The sequence below is a fragment of the Podarcis vaucheri genome (genome assembly GCF_965113315.1).
Source record: "Podarcis vaucheri genome assembly, chromosome: 7".
Lineage (NCBI taxonomy): Eukaryota > Metazoa > Chordata > Lepidosauria > Squamata > Lacertidae > Podarcis > Podarcis vaucheri.
Window position 1 is genome coordinate 41,693,724 of NC_138765.1, and position 11,734 is coordinate 41,705,457.

General features: G+C 46.0%; 1 protein-coding gene across 1 annotated transcript; it reads left to right on the forward strand.

The window, feature by feature from the left end:
- Nucleotides 1-2,849: 2,849 nt before the first annotated feature.
- Nucleotides 2,850-9,934, forward strand: LOC309537695 (C-signal-like). Its single transcript, XM_082232609.1, has 6 exons — nt 2,850-3,092; nt 4,626-4,677; nt 6,532-6,719; nt 7,307-7,468; nt 8,392-8,502; nt 9,712-9,934. Exons 1-6 carry the CDS (start codon nt 2,946-2,948, stop codon nt 9,823-9,825), a joined length of 774 nt encoding a protein of 257 aa, XP_082088735.1. The 5' UTR covers nt 2,850-2,945; the 3' UTR covers nt 9,826-9,934.
- The last annotated feature ends 1,800 nt before the right edge of the window (nt 9,935-11,734 follow it).

Consider the following 11,734-nt stretch of genomic DNA (forward strand, 5'->3'; position numbering starts at 1 on the left):
ACAGCCCCACCTCCACTTGCTCCTTCTTCAAAGGAGAAGACCTTGTTGTCCCGCAGAGGAGGTGCAGGGTTCCCTTTCTCTTCATCCAGCTGCTCTTGGTGGCTGCAGATTTTCTACCCATCAAGAGTAGCAACTGCACACTCATCCTGAATAGGCTGTCCGGGGCAAGCCGTCCTTTGGGGGCACAGCTGTTTTACCCTCTGGGTTGAAGTTCAGCCTTGCTCAGAAATCTCCCCTGCGTTGAAGTAATGGCATTCACACCTATTGTAAGAATACAGAAACTGTCTATAATGAATAACACCAATCCACAAATGCCAAGCCATTTATTCAGTGGATGGCGGAAGCTCATTCAGAAACCTTCAAGCAGTGTTTTCCATATACATCACATAATGCCTTATGTGATTTACACAGTATAGAGAGAGAGACAAAAACTGATAAAACAATAAGGTTTATTATTCAGACAAAGGGTAAGGGAATGAGTTAAGTCTATATGCTGTTAAGCCAAAACCCCAAGCCCTAGATTCCCTTTGTTGCTCTTTCAATACTTCCTCTTCACATTCCTAAGGGTGTGTCCCCCACATATAAATGTTAAATACAGTGGTACCTCGGGTTAAGAACTTAATTCGTTCTGGAGGTCCATTCTTAACCTGAAACTGTTCTTAACCTGAGGTAAAGGTAAAGGTAAAGGTACCCCTGCCCGAACGGGCCAGTCTTGACAGACTCTGGGGTTTGTGCGCCCATCTCACATCTATTGGCCGGGGGCCAGCGCTGTCCGAAGACACTTCCGGGTCACGTGGCCAGCGTGACAACGCTGCTCTGGCGAGCCAGAGCCGCACACGGAACGCCGTTTACCTTCCCGCTGGTAAGCGGTACCTATTTATCTACTTGCCCCCGGGGGTGCTTTCGAACTGCTAGGTGGGCAGGCGCTGGGACCGAGCAGCGGGAGCGCACCCCGCCGCGGGGATTCGAACCGCCGACCTTTCGATCGGCAAGCCCTAGGCGCTGAGGCTTTAGCCCACAGCGCCACCCGCGTCCCTAACCTGAGGTACCACTTAGCTAATGGGGCCTCCTGCTGCTGCCGTGCGATTTCTGTTCTCATCCTGAAGCAAAAGTTCTTAACCCGAGGTACTATTTCTGGGTTAGCGGAGTCTGTAACCTGAAGTGTCTGTAACCCAAGGTATCACTGTACTGAGTGCTCAATGAGGTATCAAAGACTTAGCTGCATCCTGTGAAACTTATCTGTAACTGATGTACTGTATTTTTCGCTCTATAAGACGCACCAGACCACAAGACGCACCTAGTTTTTGGAGGAGGAAAACAAGGAAAAAAAATATTCTGAATCTCAGAAGCCAGAACAGCAAGAGGGATCGCTGCGCAGTGAAAGCACCAATCCTTCTTGCTGTTCTGGCTTCTGGGATAGCCGTGCAGCCTGCATTCGCTCCATAAGACGCACACACATTTCCCCTTACTTTTTAGGAGGGAAAAAGTGAGTCTTATAGAGCAAAAAATACGGTACCTCCCTTCTATAACGTATTTCTGATGTATGACTGACGCTCTGGCTGGATAGGTTGTGGGAAGGTCCACCTGTGGATTGGAAGGTATAAACTTCTGTTTTTCTTTTGTTTGGGGTTCTCCTCCCTCCTGCGTGTGGTGAGTGGGGACCCTGTTGCAACAGTTTATTTTCTCTTTAATAAAGGTGCTTTGCTTTTCAATATACACTTCTTGTCCTCTGCTTTTTCTCTCCGACCAATAGGGAACTCCATCTAAGGACTCTATACGAGCTCTATATACCCCATCAGGGAATTAGAGGTATTTTTTTTCTTTTAGCATACCTCCTAAAGGAAACAGGCTACCACCTCTATGCATACATGCTATTACTAATAGTATTATTGCCAGCCTGGTTTTCTCCTGGCCTGGGCTAGTTTCTGATAGTCCTGAGCTTGGTGCAAGTCAGAGACCTCTCACAGTTGCTGCCACTGCACTCCCAACATCCCTTATAGTTTTCTGAAAATTATTTATTTTATTCCCCCCCCCAAAAAAAATTATATACTACCTGATTGTAAAAAAAGAAAGAAAAGGAAAAGGAAATACTAGTCTATCTCCCTGGGTTGTAATCGGCTACTCTCACCTGGTTTAGCCAGCCAGTCGAAGCCGTTTCCCAGGGTGTGGCCACTGTTGCATGCTGACAGCTTCTAGGAGCCACAGGTGAGAGCTGAGTGTGTGGGGGGGCGACAAAAGGTGGACAAACTACCCCAGAAAGAGCATGACATGTCCCCCACTTCTGCTCTGTGCCATGAGTAAATACTATTGAAGATGTGAAGGAATTGGAATTTGTCCTTACTTGTATGGACTGTTTCAGGAAGGATGATGGGATTTGAAAGGAGAATTTACAGCTTATCCACACTTCCTATTGCCCTGCTGTTTTCCCCTGGGAAAACAAATCTTTAGCGCTCAATCGGGGCAAACAGCAATTTGGGTTTCCCCTGGATTGCCATTTCTTCTGATCTGCCACTAAAGAGCAGTTTTTCCCTTGGAAAGGAGTGGGGGTAAACCACTCAGAGCCATGCCTAGAAAGCATAGGTCAAGTGGAAATGTTTACAGGTGGGTCCCAATTCAATCTAAAATGCTTGAGAAGCACTGGTGCGCACACACCCATTTATTTCACAGGACTTGGAGGCGTATTTATTTTTAAGTCCAAAAGCCTGCAAAACTTGTAAAAACTTCCTCATGCTTGACCATATCCCTTCTGCCCATTGGTTCTGAGCAAAGAGCAGTCTGAGCTTGCCTACACGGAATCTGATATTCTTCTGCAGCCAGCCAGTGGGAAGGAAGGCGGGTGCCCCAGTCACGGCAGGAAATGACACACGCCCAGCCCACTGGAAAGAAAACTTGGGGCAAGGCACAGAGGAGCTGCAGAAAGGAGTAACGGCTTCTGTGAGAACAGGATGGCATCAGGTCACATTCGCAGTGTCTTGGTGACAGGATCCAACCGAGGCATCGGGCTGCAACTGGTGAAATGTTTCCTTGAGAAACCAAACCCTCCCCAAGTAGTGTTCGCAACCTGCCGGGATCCAGAAGGGGCCAGAGCACAGGTGAGTTGTTAGACTCTCTTTAGCTGACTTTGAAGGCAGAAAGTCTCCCTCTCGGGACACACACACACACACACCCTTCCACGATAGGAGGACAAACACTTTCTCTCTGCAAAGCTGATGTGTCTGAGACAGGCGTCTTTCTGCAAATCCCATTGTCTCCCTAACCCCTGCACATTGTTTATAAGCAGAAATATCTTATTTCCTCCAGTTTAGGGGTTTCAATTCCTGCGTGTGCATGCAAGAGAAAGATCCACTTTTCCCCCTCCCCTGAAGCAACTGTCAGACATCCATCCACACTCCATCCTTTCCAGCTGGAACTTCTCCTTCCCTGCTGCCAGATTGTGTTACTCTGACTTCCATAAGTCAGTGTTGCATGCAAGAGCCCTTTTCAGAATCTGTGCTAAAAAGTTTCCAAGTTGTTATATAAGCAAGAGGCTTGTCTCAGCCATAGAATTTAAAACAGGAGATGGGCAAGTTTGCAAACCCTTGTTTGAGAACTCTGGTTGTTTGTTTTGTTTGTGGAGCCGCATGCTCTAGACTTCCCTAATTTAGGGGCCTCTCCATTTGGAGGAGAGAACAGGGAGGCTTGGATTTACCAGTATTTACAAATGCGGAAGTTGAGTGTTGCTGGAGGCAAACTGAGTTTGTAGCAAAGAGAAATAAACATGAGGCTGAATATTAGAATGGCACTTATTGTTCCAATAAGAGAAAAAAGAGTCTACTGCTGTGGTTTGCAAAGAAACTCCTTAGCACATGACCTCGTTTTAACATGGTGAAGTCAGCCTACACTGAATACTTTGGAGCTTTCACAGTGGTAGTAGCCATGTTCAACTAGCTCCAGGGCATGTTAAAAGTTAAGCTGCTTCTACATGGGGCATTTACTATGGAACAACCACACCTTTGTTCAAGGCACCTGCACAATGTGAAAACATTCCCCTCTAATGCTTCCCCTCTTCAGCTTCCAGCTGTTGTTTTCTGAGCACAGAAAATCTAGCTTTTTAAAAACTTTGGTATAGCTGCACAATTTCTCAGGGGTAGATGGCCCCTCACTTGGCTCTTTTGGTCAGTTAGTTGCATCACCAAGACTATTCCCATAGGGCATAAATTTCCAACCTTTTCAGACCCAGAACTCACCTATTGTGGGATAAACTGCCTCATATAACCAACCTGCTTAAGTTTAATTAATGCATGAAGGGGTTAATGCCATAGAGTAAGCTGTCCTGCCAGTTTTAGCTCACCTTGGGAGGAAATGGGTAATTAAGTATATTGTTCTCCTTCAGTCTACATGTGAACTTTAGCTGTGAAGAGGTTTGAACTTGGTGCTCCAGCTCCACCACATGGCTATCACCAGCCATTCTTGAGTTCTTTCTTGATGTTGTTCAAGTTCAGTCCCACAATGCCCTTGTGGGAGATAGTATGGAAGCCTCAGGCTGCCACCTGCACAATAGTTTTAACAACTCTGTGGTAATGTACGTGGGGGAACTTCGGACACATTACAACATGATATAATTTGTTTTATTTTGTTTCCTACAGGAGCTGAGGCAACTGGCATCCAAGCACCCCAATCTGGCAATTCTGCAACTCGGTAAGCTCTCTCCGCTCTTTCAGCAAACAGCAGCAAGGCTGTTGCTTCTTAATTTGAGCCTTGGCAGCTTCTTCTCCCTGTTGTATCTGGTCATTTCTTAAGCCACTGGCTGTATTTAGATGCTCCTCTAGACCATGAACTAGATAGAGGATCTTTAACAAGCCCTCTCCCCTCCCTTAATGTGCCCCAAAACAAGCACTACAAGTCAGAATCTGTTGGATAAATTTGCCCTAAGTATTCCGTCCAAATTCCCCTCTTACATTGTGCTATTGGTTAGGAGACTGCAGTTTACAGACTTCCCGGTCCACTTATTTCATATTTTCCCCTTGATATGTACCCCCTTCGCTACATACATCCCATGATCATGCTGATTAGCTCTAGCTCCAACTGGGTGGTTTGACTAATATTCATAGCCTTTTTAAGCATGCACAATAGTTTTCTAACTGTTCTCCTCCATTTCCCCTTGTGGTTCTAAGTCACCCACAAACCTTCCTAGTACCTTATAAGGCATTATCATTTCATCAGAGAAATGTTGGAGGGTTGTGATACCCACCCAAACCTTTGAGATAAGCAGCACATTTAGCTCCAATTTCATAACAGGCATTAGCCACAAAGTTTTGGAGGGCTGAGAATGCCATACGGGTTCATGAATTACTTTCCAGTTGACCAAACCACATCTAAGATTCTGTGGGATAAACAGGTAAGAAAAGCTTAGCAGAAACGATCATGCTTTGCTGTTGTAACTGCTTGCATTGCAAAGAAAGAAGAAACTTGAGGTAATAAGTTAAGAAATCGCAAGAGTAGTCAAAAGATAATGTCTTATAAAGGTACTAGGAAGGCTTGGCATGTGTGCAGAGATTAGCAGTGGTGCCCTGAGCCAATAAATGGTCCCCTCCCAGCAACAATTGATAGCAATAGGCTGGACCTGACAGCTGACTTATCCCACACCCCATTGATCAGATCCAGCTGCCATGGCAATGGAATGGGTGTGTGCAACTCCTCTGTAAAGCTGAATGAGGGCCTCGCTCAGCAGAGATTAGGTGTTCTACTTGCTTTTGAGGCCCCTCCCAAATAATGACAAGCGCCCAAGGCTTTTTCAAAAGGCAAGCTTCTATTTGCTTATGAAGGAAATAAGATAGGCACCTCTTGATGACATTTCAACTCTAATCCTCACTCTTCCCTGCCCCACCCAGCTCCTTCCCCCCTGGCTATACAAAGCAAAACTGCATGACTGCCCCTTAAAGAAAGAGAAGTTTGCAGAGGGGTAAGGAAGTATGATTGAAAGGGATGCTTTCTCCAAAATGCTCTTGGCAGTGGGCCCCAGTATCACCTCGCTTAACTATTTTTATTTTTTAAAAAATTGAGCTTTAAAAGGTATTGGGCCTGGTCACCTCAAGAGCCATCTGCACCTGTATTAACTAGCCCAGGCTTTGAAGCTGTGCCTCAGATGCTCTCCTCTCTATCACCATGAATGGCTGAGCGAGAATGAGAGCCAAGCCCTCTTAGGGATGGTATTCCCTCCAGAGATCTGCCTGGCTCGGATGGTGTGTGTGTGTGTGTGTGTGTGTGTGTGTGTGTGTGTGTGTGAGAGAGAGAGAGAGAGAGAGAGAGAGAGATATGCCCCCACCAACCTCCATGTACACATCCAAACATGTGACCTTACATAGCTTACAAGTGTTCAGATGAAGACACTGAAGCAGAGCCACAAGATGCAATCCTGCTCTCCCTGCATTTCTCCTACGTGAATGAGCATGCCAATAATCCCACTTATTGTGAATAGCTGACACAAGCGAGACAGGTGAGAATGCAGTCAAGTCCTACACAAAACAGAGTCTTGTTTCTTCTTCTTTGTAGAAACCACCGATGAGGCAAGTGTCAAGGCAGCTGCCAAGAAGGTTGAGGCCCGCCTGGGAGGCGCTGGGCTGAACGTGGTGATCAACAATGCTGGGGTCATGCCGCCCTGTACTTTGGAGTCAGCCACTGCTAAAGACATGCTGGACGTCTACACCATCAACCTTGTGGGCCCAATGTTAGTGACCAAGGTCAGTTTTTCTGCACAAGAGCAATCCCTTCCTGGACTACAGGGTGGGAAGCAGGCCCCCATGACGCAGAGTGGACTAGGACTTGCCCCTCCCAGGCCAGCTCCTGGCAGCACAGCTGGCCGGAGATAGCAAAGGGCAATACAGCAGCCTTTCCTCTTTGCATATGCAGACTGCTTCATTGTTGAGGGTCAAAATTATTAAGAGAAAAGAATGGGACTTGTGGGCTTGGTCAGTGGGCTGTAAATGGTGACACCTGGATTTGAGTTAGGGAGGTCACTCCTCCTATCTTCAAAAGGCCCCTGGGAATAGCCTCTGGCTAGGTGAATTCACAGGCTGAGTTGGTAAGAGAAAGTTCTGCAGGATCAGCCCAGCTCTGTGACAGCATCTACCCTCCATTACTCCCAAACAGAGCTGAGTCTTAATATCTTCCGTTTTTAAAAAGCCAACTAGGATATTCTGGGGTAGAAATTGAGAGGTGTAAGAAACAAGGCCAGAGGTGGATGGTCTTTGCAATCTTGTGCCCATTTACTAGCAGATCCTTATGCAGACCAGTTTTGTACAGCTGAAGAGCTTTTGCCTCTCTTTAGGAATTATTGCCGTTGCTGAAGAAGGCTGCCCACGGATCCAATCAGAAAGGCATGAGCTGCGGGAAAGCAGCCATCATCAACATGTCCACTGTTCTAGGATCCATTGAGAAAACACCAGAGCATTATTTCGCTTTCCCAGTCGTCTCCTATCGCTGCAGCAAGGTCAGGCTTCTCCTGTGGGACATGGGTCAAATCTGGCATTTCTGTCCATTGCCTTCCTTGAAAAAGTTTTTCTATGTACCCAAAAATGGCTGGCCTAGTGAGTGATGTGCTACTGAAATGCCTTGTGTAACACCCACCAACTTTCTCCCTCTCCAAGTTGGACATTTTGCCCATACAGAACATATTGTTCTGTCTTACGAGTGGATAAAATTGCTTTGTGTGCCTGAATTCCACAGTAAGAATTCTTCCAAAAGTCATGTAGTTGCCAGATGGGAGTTGAGGTCCAAAACATCTGGAGGGCACTAGGTTATATAATTCTGGTACCTGTTTGCAGTTTCCATGTCAGTGGTTGTTACCTCCTAGAGATGTTAGGGTTGGTGGGGGAAGTTTCTGGACCAGTTCCAAGTGATGTGGCAACTGCAACTACACTTTATGGCCATTGCATAGACATCATCATCTTTTTAGCATAGTATATTCCATGTCTCAGTAGCAAAACTGTCCCAGAACTTAGGAGAATTCAGCTTCAGTGTCTGCCCAATCAGTGTTGGTTATGTGAAGAGCAGGGAGAATAACCTCAATTTACTGTATTTTTCGCTCTGTAAGACGCACCAGACCACAAGATGCACCTAGTTTTTGGAGGAGGAAAACAAGAAAAAAAATATTCTGAATCTCAGAAGCCAGAACAGCAAGAGGGATCGCTGCGCAGTGAAAGCACCAATCCTTCTTGCTGTTCTGGCTTCTGGGATAGCCGTGCAGCCTGCATTCTCTCCATAAGACGCACACACATTTCCCCTTACTTTTTAGGAGGGAAAAAGTGAGTCTTATAGAGCAAAAAATACGGTATACTGAGCCAGCAGCCTAGTTGACCTTTCTGCTCTCTGCATCTATGATTAGGGTCTGCTCATGTCTTTGTCCATCCCCAGGCTGCTTTGAACATGCTCACCAAGTGCCAATCAATGGGCTACAAAGATGATGGGATCCTGTGCACTGCTGTTCATCCTGGCTGGGTGAAAACAGAGCTGGGAAGTGAGCAGGTGAGTCAGCTAAGGATTTCTTCTTAAGAACTCTCTGCATTACTTCATTCTAATTCAGAACTATACACACACACACTAATGGCTCATCCACACTTCCTTTTGGGCCACATTTCTGGGCACACGTCTGGGATTTCCAGGTCCAGGCAGAAAGAGTGTATTGCCCTGCCACTTTCCTCAGGAAAACCAGTGTTTTTACTGCTGAATTGGAGCAAATGGCAATCAGCTTTTTTGCAAACTGTTGTGTGCTCTGATTCAGCAGTAAAACACAGGGTTTCCTGGGGAAAGTGGAAGGGCAAAAACCAAATCACACACACACACCCCGGACACAGACCTGGAAATCCAGGATCTGTGCTTAGAAATGTAGCACAAAAGGAAGTCTGGCTGAGCCTAAGCCTCACCAGTTCTCTTGTTGAAAGTCTTACTAATATTGTGCACACCCAAGGGAAGAGGCTCCTGCTGGCAGGCCCAAGCATTGACCTTCCTTGCCCACCCCAAGGAGTTGGCCACTAAAGTTAAGGAAGCCCCCAGTTGTTGGAGTTGGCCACTAAAGTTAAGGAAGCCCCCAGTTGTTGGAGTGTCTTTGGCAGTGGAAGCAGAGCATAGCTGTCATGATGGCTAGTAGCCATTGATAGCCTTATTCTCCACGAATTTGTCCAATCCTCTTTTAAAGCCATCTAAGTCGGTGGCCATCACTGCCTCCTGTGGGAGTGAGTTCCATGTTTAACTTTCTTTTATCTGTCCTAAATCTTCCAACATTCTGCTTCACTGGATTTTCACGAATTCTAGTCTAGTGTTATGAGAAAAACTTTCCTCTATCCACTTTTTCCACGGTATTCATTCATTTATACATCAACCTGGAAACCAAGAGCTCACTAATGGATGCATTTTTATCCACACTTGCCTGTAATAAATACACTGCTGATCACATTTTTGGTTGGGGAATTGCATCACAGATTTTTGGGGTGTGCCGATTTCCAAGGATAGCTGCATATAGTTTTGCTTATTGTTTGGAGAAGTGAATATTCAGTCAGGCCCACACTAAAATAACAACCAAGGACAAACTTATCCCATCCCTCCCTTTTGGCCACTCCTTTGGTAGCTAGATAGGCAAAACCATCACTCATGTGGTTGGCTGAGCTCTCATCCATCACTGCAGATTTTCTTGTGCCTCTGCAGAATCACTATCTAACCATGGTTTGTACCTTGCAGGCTGACCTGACCGTTGAAGAAAGTGTGTCTGGCATTATGAAAGTGCTTTGCAACCTCTCTGAAAAGCAACACGGGGTGCTGGTGACTTGGGAAGGGAATGTTTTGCCATGGTGAGAGCCTCGGAAGGAACCAAAGGAGGGGCCAAGGCATAATGAGGATGGAGCAGCCTGAGGCGTTCTAAAGCTTTATATCATGAGTCTTTTGAATAAAAATTGAAGCGGCATCTCTTGGGTCTCTTGTCTTCTGTCCCAAAATGTGACATGTAAAGAAATGGGATTCCATTCCCAGCCCTATTTCCACTCACCAGCCCTGGGTTACTGGCACGCCTCCCTCAACGAAACATGCACCCATTTATATCCTACTTGCTCTCCCTCGCAGAAGCCGTTTTATAATTAAGGCAAAACAGAGCACTGGTGAACCCAACCTCAAAAGGCTGCTGGCAGTTTTGCCTTCACCAGTACATCACAAGGTTTCTCAAATTAGGAGGCAACTTGGAGTGAGCTGGCCACCTCTGCAGTCATGTGTCCTTAGGGCTCAATTTTTAGACTAGGACTGCTCTTTTGAGCACTGTAAGTGCTGTGACACAAGAAGACTAGGTATCGGAAACAAAAAAGGTACTTTGTATGTGAGATATGGCACTGGCAAAATTGTTAAGATTTTTTAAAATACTGAAGTCTTTCTTGTGCACGAGTGATAGAGAGATCTTGTGCTAGACCTCTGTAGTTGGTACTTTTCTTATCACAGCCTTGAAGGCAATTCTCCACACATAGTGGATTGTTGAAATCTGCATGCCTTCCGTGTGCAGAAAGTGGTGAAAATAGGCACAGGAGTGTCATCAACATGGCTGGAAGCAAATGGAAGGAGGGGAGTGGTATGAATTGCTGCCCACTAAAAACATCACCACACCCCACAAATCACTCATCATCATAAAGAAATGTGCCATCATGAGCCTTTCACAAAAGAAGCACCTGCAGCTGCATCCTGGGCTCTTTCTACTTGCCAGATTTTCCACAGTAAAGGGAAATTCAGATTAAAGTGCAGAAGAAAGTCTGGCCTGTCATTCTGATGCTGCAATATATGGATGCTGCAAAAACGCTTATTTGTACAAGCAGCACCAATTCCATAATAAGCTTCCATCTTATTACTCGTCTGGGTTGGGTGGAGAGAGAAGTTGGCCAGGTCAGGCCAAAACCAGAGCAATTGGCCAGAAGACCTCCGCTTCTCTCCCTATGGCTGCAAGATGATTTTGTGGGTTTGCCTTGCAGCAAGTCCAGATCACAGTTTAGAGCTGCACAAATGCATGACGAGGGGCCAGGATAAATGGGTGATACCTCTCAATTCAAGCTTAGTGTTAGCTACATACTTTCAAGCTGTTGTTATGAGAGACGGTACACCTTGAATTCAATTATCATTTTGACAACACCTACAATTTCCCCTGTTGCACACTCTGGTGTGTAATCCCACTAGCTAAGGATTATACTCAGCATTAATACATTGTGTTACTGCATCAAACCACCACATCAAACCATTTCCATCTGGATACTGTGAGACGATGAAGCCTTGGCCACTCTATAAAGTTCTGAAGAAAGGAAGCCTTCTGGGCCCAGGGAAAGGACTGAGGGGCATGTGTGGAAGAGTACAGCAGAAGGGTGTTTTTGAATAGGGAAAAGGAGATGGAGTTAACCATAGGCACTGTAGGATGGCCACTGGAAAGCTGGACTTTGGTTCAGGCATGGAGGACAAACTGGGAGATGGGGGCTGAAGCCAATGTCCCTGAGGAAAAAAGGTAGAGCAGGGAGGCTGTGGACTCTCTTCCTGGCCTTGGAGTGTGTGAAATAAGTATGTTTGTGGGTGCTTCTGTTTTGGGATGTCCTCAGAGCACATCTGGACACGCCAGTGAGTCCCACCTAGGGCCATGAGGAGTCAAAGAAATAGTACCAATAAAAGCAGTAAAGAGTAGGCACACCTGCCAACAGGCTTTCATACTATACTTATGTGAAAATGAAGAATACTGGTCACTGCC